The sequence below is a fragment of the Polyodon spathula genome, chromosome 13 (genome assembly GCF_017654505.1).
Source record: "Polyodon spathula isolate WHYD16114869_AA chromosome 13, ASM1765450v1, whole genome shotgun sequence".
NCBI lineage: Eukaryota > Metazoa > Chordata > Actinopteri > Acipenseriformes > Polyodontidae > Polyodon > Polyodon spathula.
Genome location: NC_054546.1, coordinates 31,820,021 through 31,833,822, shown reverse-complemented (window position 1 = coordinate 31,833,822; position 13,802 = coordinate 31,820,021). Strand labels below are relative to the sequence as shown.

General features: G+C 37.5%; 1 protein-coding gene across 1 annotated transcript in view; it reads left to right on the top strand.

The window, feature by feature from the left end:
• LOC121325485 (junctophilin-3-like) overlaps positions 1–8,992 on the top strand; it is a 46,666-nt gene extending 37,674 nt beyond the window's left edge. Inside the window, exon 5 of the mRNA XM_041267999.1 lies at positions 8,874–8,992. Coding sequence (XP_041123933.1) covers positions 8,874–8,954 — 81 coding nt within the window. The 3' untranslated portion in view covers positions 8,955–8,992. The remainder of the gene's footprint in view (positions 1–8,873) is intronic.
• The last annotated feature ends 4,810 nt before the right edge of the window (positions 8,993–13,802 follow it).

Below are 13,802 nucleotides of genomic sequence, written 5' to 3'. Positions count from 1 at the left end.
CTAGTAACATATGTTAGAAAAAGGAAGATCTTGATTTTCCTGTACAGCAGAACATGTACAATATGTTCCCATCCCTCCTCAGATTCTAAAATCTGTGTAGGTGTTGAAACTCTTACCATATAGAGTATTCTAGCATTGCTCTGTAGCACAGCAAGTAGCAAACTTATTTATATAAATAAAATAACTGTCACTGGAAATCTCCCAGAGAACTGCCCATGCTGTCATTAGGGAACCACGGCATTACCAACAATGGCAACACAATGGATTTGGAATACATGTTTCACAGTGATCCTGATACAGTTGCACTCTGTCTGGTATTGATAATAGAGCACCATTGTAGCACAATGTATTACCAGCAGTGTGTATAGGTTCATACCATTGTGATACCATTAGTATGTCATAGAAAATATTCCCACTGTGTTGTAGATATCCTTATTCTGACATTTTAGTACAGAACCGTTGCATTGAATAATGCATGCATTGTGTGCATTTCCATTGAAGATTATTTGGGAGGAGCAGTAGAAATCTGTTTGAAGATTGGCTTTGTTCATTAAGCATTCAAGCTGCCTTATTGACAGTGTGGGTATGTACAGTTTTCCCAATTAACTACTACACGCTATTAAAAAAAAAAAAAAAAAAAAAAAAAAAAAAGATCTTTCAGCTCTTTTGACAGTGTCTTGTCTTTGCTGAGGAATGTAATGTGTTAATGGATGGTTCAATCAATAGTGGGTTGAGACCAAATCTACTGCGGCTTTACACAGGATGTACAAGCAGGATTGAATTACCCTTGCTTTCTACTCCCTTCAGTTTAAGTGCTGGAGTCTGTGACCGATCTGCAACTCTCACATTCTCTGTGCATGTCCTTGGGGCCTCAAAGTATCATCAGTTCTTGTGCATATACTCCAGCTGAGAATGCACAGACATTTCCAGGACTGGCTTGACATAGCTGTGCAACTATTGCAACAGTACAGGCATCTGTTCTCACACGCACACTAGGGCTGTGTCTAAAATGTGCACCCTGCCTTATAGGAGAGGTAATTCTGAGTTATGTCCCCTATGATATTCCCCTCAAAGGATACAAGCAGTGTACAGCTATAGCCAAAAGTTTTGCATCACTCGATAGAATCATTTTGTAGTGTGTTTGATTACATGACGTTAATTAAACGATTTAAATTATGTTCATAGTTTTTGTTTTTTTTTAAATTTTATTTATTTTAAATTTAGAGTACCCACATTTTGTAATGCCTAACTAAAATGCCACCTCACACTCGACCCACAAGCCGACATAGGAATATTGAAGAACAATGGCCATTCCTCTGTCTTGCCATCTGCTCTACCTCTTTTCATCCGACAAACAAGCACCTGATGTTGACAAGCTTCTGAATCTTGGAGTTCAAAATTACACATCTGTTTGGCTTGGTTTAATGTCTGACCAATAGGGTAGCTGTTGCTCAGTGAACCCACCCCATGCAATATCCCTCTATAGCACGTAGGAGCGTAAAGGTCAATCAGCTCTATATGGGCCCCCACAGCCAAGATCAACAACTTGGCACAACCAGGATTCTAACCAGTGATCTGCTGATTGCGTGACTAACCTCACAGCAGCTGGATACCGACCATGTCCTTGATTACTTGAATTGAGCAGGCTAGAGTTTGAAATGGACTGGAAGAAACATAAGCGAGTACAGCTGGTATAATGGTCAACACGTCAAAGCATTGACCAAATATCAAGTTGGCCTTTACACGCTGTACAGAAAGTTGCTGCATAAATATAAAACCCACACCAAAGGTGGTTTAAAGAAATGTAATCTTACTTGTGTCACTGCAGACGCTTCTCTATGCCTTTTCAAAACTAAAACTAAAAAGAGCTTGAATTAAGAGCCAGCTGTACAGACAGACAAAACATTATTGTGTTGAATTGTTAGTAAAAACTACCGACTAAAACCTCACAGTTAAGATTCAAAAGCAAGATTTCAATACTGTAGCAACAATGGACTTTCAAAAGAATTTAACTGACATGCAAGAGCAGAATACCTTTAGGGTAGGGAGGTCTATATACTGTTTTGTAAGCATACGGTTATTTGTATTCAGCACTTGGAACACTCTTTGCATGTAAACACAGTTGCTGAAAAACTCTCTCTCCCCCACACACACTCCTATCCACCCCCACACACATGCCCATGCTGACATACACACTTAATTTCCTCTTGGAATTGTGAAATAAACAGTGCATTCAGGAACCCAGTTATTGCATTTTGATGTTTTAATAAGCTTATAAGTACTGAATGCATTTCTCTTCATGTATTACTGGATGATGGGGTGTGTTTGTGGGTGGGTGTGGGTGTAGGTTTGGAATGCTATGTTAAAAAGTGTTACGATACACAGCACAGAGTCCTGTAATTAAGCAACTTAACATCCTATTTTAATTTCTAATAGTTAGTGTCAGTAAAAATAAATTATAAAGGGAAAATGTATATTAAAGTGTAAAAACAGGGGGACAGTTGTGTTAAATTTATGTGCCTTATTTTAAACCTTTACAAGGATCTTTACCTGTATGCATGGTGTTTGTATTTATTCTAACCATTTTACAAGGATTAAAGTACACAAGGGATTTAATCCATAGACAACAAGCTTTATCTGAACAGGGCAACACCAAGGTCTTCATCCAAGCATCTTTTGTTACTTTAATAACCAAAACTTGTTAAAAACCACACTGATCTTCTCAGACAAACAGCTACTCAGCAGTGGTCATTCACTGAATGTCCCCTAAGCTGGCTAATACAATCTATTTAAAAAAAATATATATATATTTTTGGTTTTATAATAGCAGTAAAACCCTGGGCAGGGGACAGGTACGTGACCTTTTCCTTTGTCAGCTGTAGCTGTGATGAGAGCTGTTGAATGAAGACAAACCAGGTTTTACATGTGTAGAACATGGTTTTACCTGTATTTTATAAAGATATATAGTGTAGGGTTCTGTGAAAGATATACTCAAGGTCAGAACACCCAGTAAGCCCACTGGTGGCACAGCCAATCGTGGGGAGCCACTCAGACATCTAGTAGAGTGGATATCAGCTTCTACTGCATAGCCCAATATACAATATTCTAGATATAACTCATTGAGCTAGATAGTGTCAGAGCAAGAGGCAGATAATTCACACAACTGACCTAAGACTGAAACGCAGACACACAGCTGTGAGGAGCTATCTTAGCTAAAACATAAACTTTCCAGAACCCTCCTATCGGTTTAAAAAAAAAAAAAACAGAGTGTTACAGAACACCCTGGAGTGTTTACAAGAAATGCATGGCTATATCTTGTGTTGTCCTTTTCACACATCACTGGTCATAAATCACCTGGGGAATACAATTTATCCTGTAAGCATCTAGTGTATCCAGATCTTGTTCCCTTCCTGCTGCTCTTCATTTTCTGTTCCTACAATACGTTATTGATTTTGATCGGAGCAATGTTGCAGGAGGGAGCATAAACTGGATATGCACTGTTGCTCATAAGAGAAATTCTACTTCTCTCGTCGATTGCTCCCAAGTAAAAGTAATATTTCCAGGTGATCCGTGAGAATAAATACACAATGAATTGGAATCATGTTTAAACATATATTGCTGAGATAGAAGGATACAGCAAAAGTAAATATTTTTTTGTAAACACTGCAGGGTGCTGTGCAACACTTCCAGAGTCCCTTGCACTGGAGATTTGACTTCACTACGGCTCTAGGACCCAGCTGTAAAGCAGCAATGTTCATTCACAAATCCAATTCTGGCTGTTCTACAGCTGCGTGAACCAGTCCCTAAATGAAATCAAACCTGTGAATGTGTGTTTTACAGTGTGTTTTACACTGTGTGTGCCACATGCAGGACTGTCTTCACTTGTCTTTTTATAAAAGAACAGCACTCCTCAAGTAATGGTAGGTTTTAAACAGGGCAGTGCATGTATATTTATTTATTTTCACATAAACAAAATAAACAAAACAAAACCTAATTCCAGTTTGGAGTGCTAACTAAACTAGCCACAATCCCTTCTACCAGATTGGATGGCTAAGCCGCTTACCAGTCACAAACACTTTAACACAAGTGTAATTTTAATAAGATACCGTTTTCCCTTTGTTCCCAGTCCACACACGGACCCTGTCTTAAACCCCCAACCACCAGAACATTCAAACTGTGGTCTTTTGTATTAATGAACTTAATCAGTCGTAGCTGATTAGCAATTTTCTCAATAGTCGTTCATTATTCAGTCGTTCATTTATCCAATTTATGAGGCCTTTACCAGGATGGCCTCCTAGTAACTTCAGATTTACTAAGATGGAGTGTCCTCTCCGAACCCCCAGGGTCCTAAAGTCTCAATATCCTTGATAGGAGAGTCCACTCCATCACAAAACATGAACCACCCAAATGCAAAAGTATTTCTGCTGTTTCATATTATACAACCCCTCCTTTTATCATGGTTCAGAGAAGTTAATATACTATAAGTTCAGAAAGCAAATTCACATGCAGGCTTTGATCAGATATTAAGAGGACATCAGAAGTAATGAAGGAATAAATTTAATCTTTTGAGAGTAGATTATAATCAGTATGTGGTGGTGATGGGATATTTGAAAATTAGTTGATTAACATAAACTCATTAACTACAATTATGGTAACATTAAGATGTGTTAGCAGCACAGGGAAACATGATGATTACTGCACTGTGTGAATGAATCCGGCTATGGGCACAAGTGAAATGAGTTTGGTGGTTGGGAGGGCCCCAGTTCCATTGTCACTCATTCATGAATGCTAAAATAACACACATATTATAAGTGTCAAAAAATGCCTAAACACACACACATTATACAGTGTCTTGAAAAAGTCTTCACACCCTTGAACATTTTTCACATTCTACTGCCTAAAAAATACAATTCAAAATGCATTAAAGTAGGATTTTTTTCACTGATCTACACACACATCATCTACACTTTCAACGTGAAAGAACAAATATAGAAATATTCAAAAAGTAATTAAAAAATACATTTTAAAAAAAAGAAGTCTTCACACCCCGTGAGTCAATACTTGGTGCAAGCCCATTTTGCAGCAATAACAGCCATGAGTCGTTTTGGATAAGTGTCTACCACCTTAGCACAGTGGGATGGTGCAGTTTTTACCCATTCTTCTTGGTAGAATAGCTCAAGCTCTTTCAAGTTGGCTGGGGATCGTCTGTGGACAGCAGTTTTCAAGTCTTGCCACAGATTTTCTATAGGATTCGGGTCTGGGTTTTGACTAGGCCACTCAAGGACATTCACCTTCTTCTTGCTGGGCCACTCCATTGTTGCTTTTGCCTTGTGCTTAGGATCATTGTCCTGCTGAAAGGCAAATCTTCTCCCCAGTCCCATAGAATGGAACAGGTTTTCCTCCAGGATCTGCCCGTACTTTGCTCCATCCATCTTTCCCTCTATCTTCACAAGCCTCCCGCCCCTACTGCTGCAAAGCATCCCCAAAACATAACGCTGCCACCACCATGCTTTACTGTAGGGATGGTGTTTGAAGGGTGATGTGCCGTGTTTGGTTTACACCACAAATATCACTTAGCATTGAGACCAAAAAGTTCCACTTTGGTCTCATCAGACCACAAAACCTTCTCCCACATGCGTGCAGTGTCCCCTAAGTGTTTCTTTGCAAAAGCTATGTGGCACATCATATGGCTTTTTTTCAGCAGTGTCTTCCTTCTTGCCACCCTCCCATACTGGTAATGTTTGTGGAGTATTCTTCAAATTGTTGAACAGTCAACATTTTCCCCAGTCTCAGCCGAGACCTCTGTAGTTCTTTTAAAGTAATCTTACGCCTCACAGTGACCTCCCTGAGCAGTATCCTTAAGCCACGGCTACTGACTTTGGAGGGATGGCCTGATCGAGGCAGTGTCTTGGTGATACCAAACTGTTTCCACTTTACAATGATGGACCTGACAGTGCCCCAAGGGATATTCAAAGACATTGAAAGTTTCTTATAGCCTTCCCCCAATATGTACCTTTCAATAACTTTATCCCAGAGTTCTTTTGGTTGCTCCTTGTTTGTCATGTTTTGCCATTTGCTTCAAATTCACTTCATACAACAGAAACAGCTTCATTCTTCATCCAAGAGTATTCGAATCAGTTGAACTACTGTGATTGGTCACAGGTGGGCTCTATTTAACTTACTATGTGCCTTGCCTTGAATGTTTGTATAATTGTTCTTTCATGTTGAAAGTGTATATGATGTCGTGCAGATCAATGAAACAAAGTCCTACTTTAATGCATTGTATTTTTTAGGCAGCAGAATGTGAAAAATGTTCAAGGGTGTGAAGACTTTTTTAAGGCACTGTATATACTGTTTTATCAGCAAACTGAGCAGGCATTGCTGAGGGCAAATACAGTTACCAGACTATTACATGTGTATTTGTGGAAACAGATATGTTTAGACAACTAAACAAACACCAATAGCAGACTGTGTTTGAGGGCTGAAACAAGATTGAAATTCATGGCAGCCCTATTCGATGAAGCTGTATATGGCAACCCTATTTGGTGAAGGCGCTTGAGAAAAGGCAGCATCTAAACTGAGTCTGCAATCACATTTTAATTTATTAGAATCAAATTTGTATGGAAGTAAATATAACCCTAATATAGTCCACCCTTTTTATTCATATTGTAGCAAAGATGAGTTGATGTTATATAAATAGGGCTTCTGTTTTTCTTTTTTTTTTTTCATTAAATTTTTTGATGCTTATGTTCAGCCATTTTCAAGTTATATGTAAAAAAAATAAAATCAGGGCCTTCACTTTTTATATACTGTATGAAATTATTGTTACTTTTTTTTTTTTTTTTTACGATATTTATAATAAAATGACAGTATTTGCCCACTTCAAGTGTAACTTCTTTCCTTTGCTGTGTTCTACAACGAAATCCCTACGTCACATGCATTTTCTTCTGGAGTTTTTGCATTTAGGCTTTTTTTTTTTTTTCAGTGTTTATTGGATATACAGTGATTTAGTTTTCGAGGCTGTTTTATCAGTTAAAACCAAAAATCAGAAGCCCTAAATATAAAAGGCTTTCTAACTGCTCTTCAAGGGAGCCTGGCTCTTTTGTGCAGGGGTTAAAATGCTTCTTCCTATGGATGTATGTGCGCTGGTTAGCCCCCAGCCCGGGGCATCGATTGTCTCAAGTCTCGATTCCCTGGTCTGTGGATCGAACAGCGGTGCAGTATATTTGCACAGTCATTTAGCTGTTTTGGTTATACTATTAATTTACCATAGTTCACCTTGATTTGCCGTGTTTTTAAATAGTTCATCATGCTTTCAAATGTATTACATTTTGCTATGCTTAAACCCCTAGCCTCTAAACAGGGAGGTCAAGCACAGGTTTTCCACTGATATCAATATGTGTCTATTGTTTAAATGATGTTTGCTTCATATGAATTGACTATAAATAGGAATATATATATATATATATATATATATATATATATATATATATATATATATATATATTTTATAATACATTGTGATTCAGGGAGCATACACTTTTTCTTTTTTCACCTCACTTTGCAGCCTAACTAAGTTTTAGGATTAGAAATGCTCAAAGTCAATAAATTCAAAAGTCTTTCTCAATGTCTACAATGAAAAAGGCTTTTACTCAAAGTTTACTCAAGTTAATTCACTACATTTATTTGTGTCACCTGTAACTTTTACGGGACCACCCGTTCATCCCAGCTGTGTACCTGATCTAAAAAAGAGTTGTAAACCACATGTCTATCAATTTTGACAAAAAAACAGATCCTGCATCTTTAATGATCTTCTCTGTTGTGCAAGCTTTGCGCAGCGTTTTAATGAGAGTACCCTAGTAACAGGACAAGCTGTCCGAGATTAGCTGCACTGCACTACCTGAAACCAGCTCTGCTATTGGCTCTCTCAGTTCTGTTGCTAGGTAATAGGTTACGCCGTACCAGTGGAGCTTATCTGCTCAGGCAAGGGCACCTGATGTGAAGTGAATTCTTTGTGGTTGAAGCAAACAATATAATGCACTTTTTCAAGAGGGTTACAAACAGAACTGTTTATGAGATAAATACAGGAATTCTTATTCATATACAGTACAGTGGCACCAAACTATTTTCAGATAGTAAGTTTCCATAACCATAGTTCTAGATATTATTTATTTATTTATTTATTCAAAGTCCTAATATGCTGCAGCATCCTTAGGTTCATTCAACACCAGTTTTAGGATAACTTTTTAATAAAAGAACTGTAGATGACCATGCTGGTTTAAAAGACTGTAATGAAGGTACAAAATCTTAGGTATACAAGGTAGAAAAAAACAATTTAATGTAATAAAAAACTCAATTTAATGTACCTTTAAGTCACATGATTGTTGCCTACACTCTTAAACGAAGTAGTTTGTAAATGTGTGTTTTTAAGCCTTTACAGATCGAACTCTCATAAATAACAGGGATGTATCGGCTTCAGCATATAAAAACAGCCTTTTTAATATGAACTGCATAATAATATGACATATACCCATATAAGAAAAGCACCCCCACACGCAATATGGCTGTGCATTGTGAAAAATAATAAAATAAAATAAACAGAAACATACACACAAATTCCATTGCTTTCCTAATCTTTTGCCACCCAGATGAGACATCACATGGATAGGTTTGTTGCTGACTCTTGTAGATCAATGCTTGAATTTTCAACAGAGATTAGTATTTGTTTGTGTGCGTGTGTGTGTGTCTGTGTGTGTGTGTGTGGGGGGGGGGGGGGCACTGTGTGTGTGTCAGTGTTTGTGTCAGTGTGTGGGTGTGTGTGGGTGGAAGGGACCATCTCTAATTAATACTGTGTTTTCTTCTTTCTATTGCAGGGCTCCAGTTCTATCCTGGTTGTTATGGTGATCTTGCTAAACATTGGAGTTGCCATTTTGTTTATTCACTTTTTTATTTAATGTAATGCCTATTATTACTGTTATTATTTACTATGATTATTGCCCTGTTTAAAAAAAAAAAAAGGAGATGAAACAAACAAGCAAGCAAACAAACAAACAAACAAACAAACAAATCTTCAAATAACACAACACATCCGAACCAGGGAAAGAATTCTAAACAGCCTCTTGTTTTTCTCGTTCTTTAAATCTAAAGAACTTGGTAAAGTGGTTCACTTTTTTTTGGTCTTTTTTTGTTTATCCCTTTTAAAGTTTTTTTTTTTTTTTTTCTGGAAAGTAACATTAAATAAATAAAAATTACTAGCTTGTACAACAGTGTAGCGCGCTGTGGCATGACAGCACAATACAGAACACAATACAAGCACGTCCCCTTCCCAAGCTACTTCAGAGAAGCATTACTACAGTGTCTGGAAACAACAGAACAACACGGTTGCAGCCTGTGATGGTGTAAAGAGCTCAGAAGATCCAAATTACTATTTTCAATGGGCCGTTCCTAGATTTTCTGTTTTGGCAGCTATGTTTAGAGCCAGTTGGTACCAGTTTACATGGAATTTATAATTAACTATTTACAAAATCTAAAAAAGGCTTACTAGTCTGGTATAGCTTTGGTGAAACATTTCCGGACAAGAATATTCTTTGGGCCTGTGGAGTTGGAAAAAAGTCTGTTCCGTACTGTTCCAATAAATGTGTAAAGGTGGGGTTTGATCTAAGGATTATGTTGATTTTAACAGCATAAAAAAACATCTGTTGTACACATGTGGGAGGAATGACCATTGCAGAGCAGTTTGAGACTTTCCAGGTTTTACTGAGTCTAATTAGTGCCTCTTGAGATTAATTAGACAAGAGGAAAGGTATGTTTAATTAGGCCTGACTATAAAGAAAGAACTGGAACTGCTATGCAATTGTAGTCGTTGATTATATCCGTGCCCTGTTTTCTTATTGCCAGGGAACAAGCAAATGTTGTCATGGCAATCTGTGTTTTGATGATATCACTATGGGCAGACATTTTTACACTTTTTATTTGAACTGTACAGTTATGGTACCCATTTGCATTACAGTTAACCTCTTGTCCTGTTGAATCTTATCATGAAAAAATGTTTCATTAAGACTACATCTCAGACTTTAAAATCTTGTCAAGTCTAATGAATTTGGCTGTAAAATATATATAATTTCTTAAAAACAAAAATTACAAGGCCCAAAACTAACATGTATATCATTTGAAAGAAGACACGGTTTGTTTTCAGCCACTGCTTAGAAAACCTCTACTTTATTTAAAAGGAAGTTACTTTACATTCATTGCAAGATGTTTTAAACAGCCATCTGCTTTGTTTTTTTTTTGTTTGTTTTGTTTTTAAAACTAAGACAAACTGCATGCTCACGTATATATAAGTATGTTTACAAAAAAAAAAAAAAAAATCTATTTTTGAGTTTTTAAAGCAGTTGAGGTTGTAAAACTGTGTGTCGACCCTCTTTTCAAACGATAAACATTACCGATGGGTTGCATAAGGGTTAAAATAGTACTCCAGATGAGAGTTTCCCTTTCTGATTTACAAATACAGGGGAGATGCAGCTTTATCACAGTGAGGGTATGTGTGTGCTTGTCAGTCAAGTTACCAATCAGAAAGGGATCAGTGACTCAACAACAAGGGTGCCACCACATTAAAAAAAATGTGTTTTAAAATACTATAGCCCGTTTCTCATACTGATCTGTCTTTCTATCTGTCTATCAAACTGTCTTATCTACCTTCCTACATACAAAGGCTGGACAAAAATACAGGAACACCTGTGTACCGTTTCACATTTTTGGGTAAATTTGATTTATTTGTCAAATTGCACCCCAAGTCTATTCTGTAATGTATAAAAGCTGCATCTCTCTGGTGAAATCTGTTTCAAGATCTTTGATAGGGTGCTAATAATAGATGCTTGGTTAGCAGATGCTTTCGTATCCCTAATTATTATTATTATTATTATTACAAAGATACTCAAAAGGAATAACAATTGAGGAATAGTCACACATCCCCTAAGAATTAAGTTAAACATCTTATAATCGCCAGTCGAATTAGTGCTGCCCTGGTTGCCCATCATATTGACAATGTTATGGCGGGTGTTTCCAATTTTTCATCCAGCTCCTGGATCTCACTGTCTGGTATAGTTTTATACCATCTCCCCTCAGTTACTCATCATCTTGCTTTATATAACAGCATGCCAACGCATGCATTTGTTTTGCCAATCAAATCTGATTTCTGTGAAAGAAAAAAAGAAAACAAAAATTATACCACTGAGTATAATCTTTATGTTATGTGCTCATTCCAAACATGCCTTTTATCAACAGAGGAGACCTGGTGTATAAAGGGCCTGAAAGGTGTGGTGTTTTCTAGTGTGATTTTTGTTGTTATACCTGTTCAGTTTGTTTATGAAATGTTGGAAAGCTTTTTTTTCTTCTTTTTTTAAACATAAAAATCAATAAATGGGAGAACCATTTTAATTCCATTTTTATGTTCTTCTAAATCCTTGTGGCCTCATGTAGGCTGTAAATAGAATACCACGAGTTAAACAGTACCAAGTCGATTCCTCAGCCAATGAATGATGTCTTCAAAATGTAGGGAATAGACATTGTGTTTGTAAAAAAAAAATACACAGTGAGAAGACCAAAATGAAACACTATTATATAATTCAGGAGTGTCACAGTATGGCAGGGTTTGCAATCTCAAGTGTAGGTGCTGGTTTATAAAAGCATCTGTATGCAAGAGGATCTTAACAGGGCCTGTCTGGGTGTGTCACCATGGCAACATCGAATTCAAGATTCTGAACTGGCACTGCTGCTCGCAGGGGGAGGGGCCTGAGCGGTGTGACTGCCCCTCGGGCAGATGTGCTATTAAATGAGTGCGCCAGGCTCTGCACTGAGAAAGGGAATAGGGGGTCTGTTCAAGCACATGGCCACTGCCTGACACACTGTCTCTGAGGAGGAGAAGCAAGGGAGTTGAGGAGTGTCTAGGAGTCTTTCAGAACAGTCAAAACAGCATATGTACAGTATATAATCGCTGCCCCCTGCATATATATATATATATATATATATCATATATATCTATATATATTATATATATATATATTATTTAGTATATATATATATTGACCTCCGCCTTGCCTCTATATTAAAATATCTACCAAATTTTGGGTTGGGCCACCGTTTGCCCTGTTTAAAGCCTTGACATGACATGGCATAGACCGCAGTGTGCTGGAAGTGGTCTTGAGGGTCTTTAATCAAGGACCCATGCATTACCAGGAGAACATGACCCCCACCAGGGTGATGCCAAGTCCAATCAGGTGTCCTAATAAAGTGGCCAGACAGCGTATATATAAATAAATCAATATGCAGCATTTCTAGCCTGTTATTTCTCCCCAGCATGCTTATTTTGTATCTTAGACTACTTCTCACTACAGGGATGGAAAGAAAACCCCATTGTATAGCAGTTTGATCCATTCCTTGTTTTACTATGAGTTTAATACGGCACTCCCAAGCTTGTTACAAGCTCGTAGTGAAACCTGGAATGGGTGACAGTGCTATACAACTGGAGTCTTATTTTTATCCCTGCACTTGGTATGTCTGAGTAAATAGATAATCTGGGAGAAACAACAGCTCTTCTTTTCACCTAAGGCTGTAGAAGTGTATTTTAAGCGGCATAGTACTTATCTAAACGTTTAACCAAAATGCGCGCTGTTTTACCTTTGGTTTTTCCAAAATGTTTCAGCATTTATAATACCGGTATTTGTAAACCACTGTAATATTGTTTGAAACATTTGAACTATACAATATACAAAAGTAAAATATTGACTATCAATACTAAATCAAGTCTACTTTTACACTGAAAATGTCTGTGAAGGTTTGAACAGTTAACAGCCGTTTAACAAAAGGTTTAAAATTCCTAATCTATTAAACGTTTACAGCCTTCATTTCACCTTGTGCAAAAAGGCCTCTGCACACTAAACACCAGAGACAGCCAACTACTTCTAACACCCTCAATAACTAATAGCTGTCCCTGGGGTAACCCTTTGTAACTGCAATTAGACTTGTGTCTTTAAATGAGCAGTACAGCCAAGCCCTGTGCTATTATAAATCAAGTCATGCCTTTCCCTTACAGGGGGCCCTTTCAGTATCTAGTTTGCATATACACAAGCCCTGCTATTCCCTGCAGTGTGAGTGCCCTGCCATTGCTGTTCTAATCAATTCATATCTTGCACAGAACAAAAGAGGTCTAAATCTATTCCTTTTTTAAAACCAATTAGTCATTTGCTCACAAAGCAAGCAGAAGACAGTATTTAAAGAGTACTGCAAATGTGATTTATATTTCCACCTTGCTCTTGTTTTTACATGATGTTTTCAATCATTGAAGCATGGTTCTTGGTTCTGGCTGCTCCAGTATTGCGTTATTGTTGCTTTGGGCTTGTCCAAAGAATTCTAACTTGCAGCATTACATTGATTTCCTCATTCCATTCTATCCATGTGACAACCTAACCTTTCAACTCTACCCCAAACTACTGTGTACATAGAGTGGTTGAGTAGGTGGGGCCAGTCAAGATGAAAGGCTATTTTGTGTACGAGTGCATTCCTGTCTTGAAAGCAGGCATCCATATTAGGATACAAGTGCGTTATCGTTGGGTGGACTTGGTCCACAACAACTAAATATTTTGTCTTGATCGTAGCAGTAAGTCTGTTCGGTCCTTGCCAGACCAAATTTTCCAGTCAGATAAAGAGAGATTTAGAGACAAATAACAACAACTCAATATTCTAACTCAGAACCACATCATTTTCAAGCATCAAAAAACAAGGGAAAGGTCAGCAAATAAATAAAA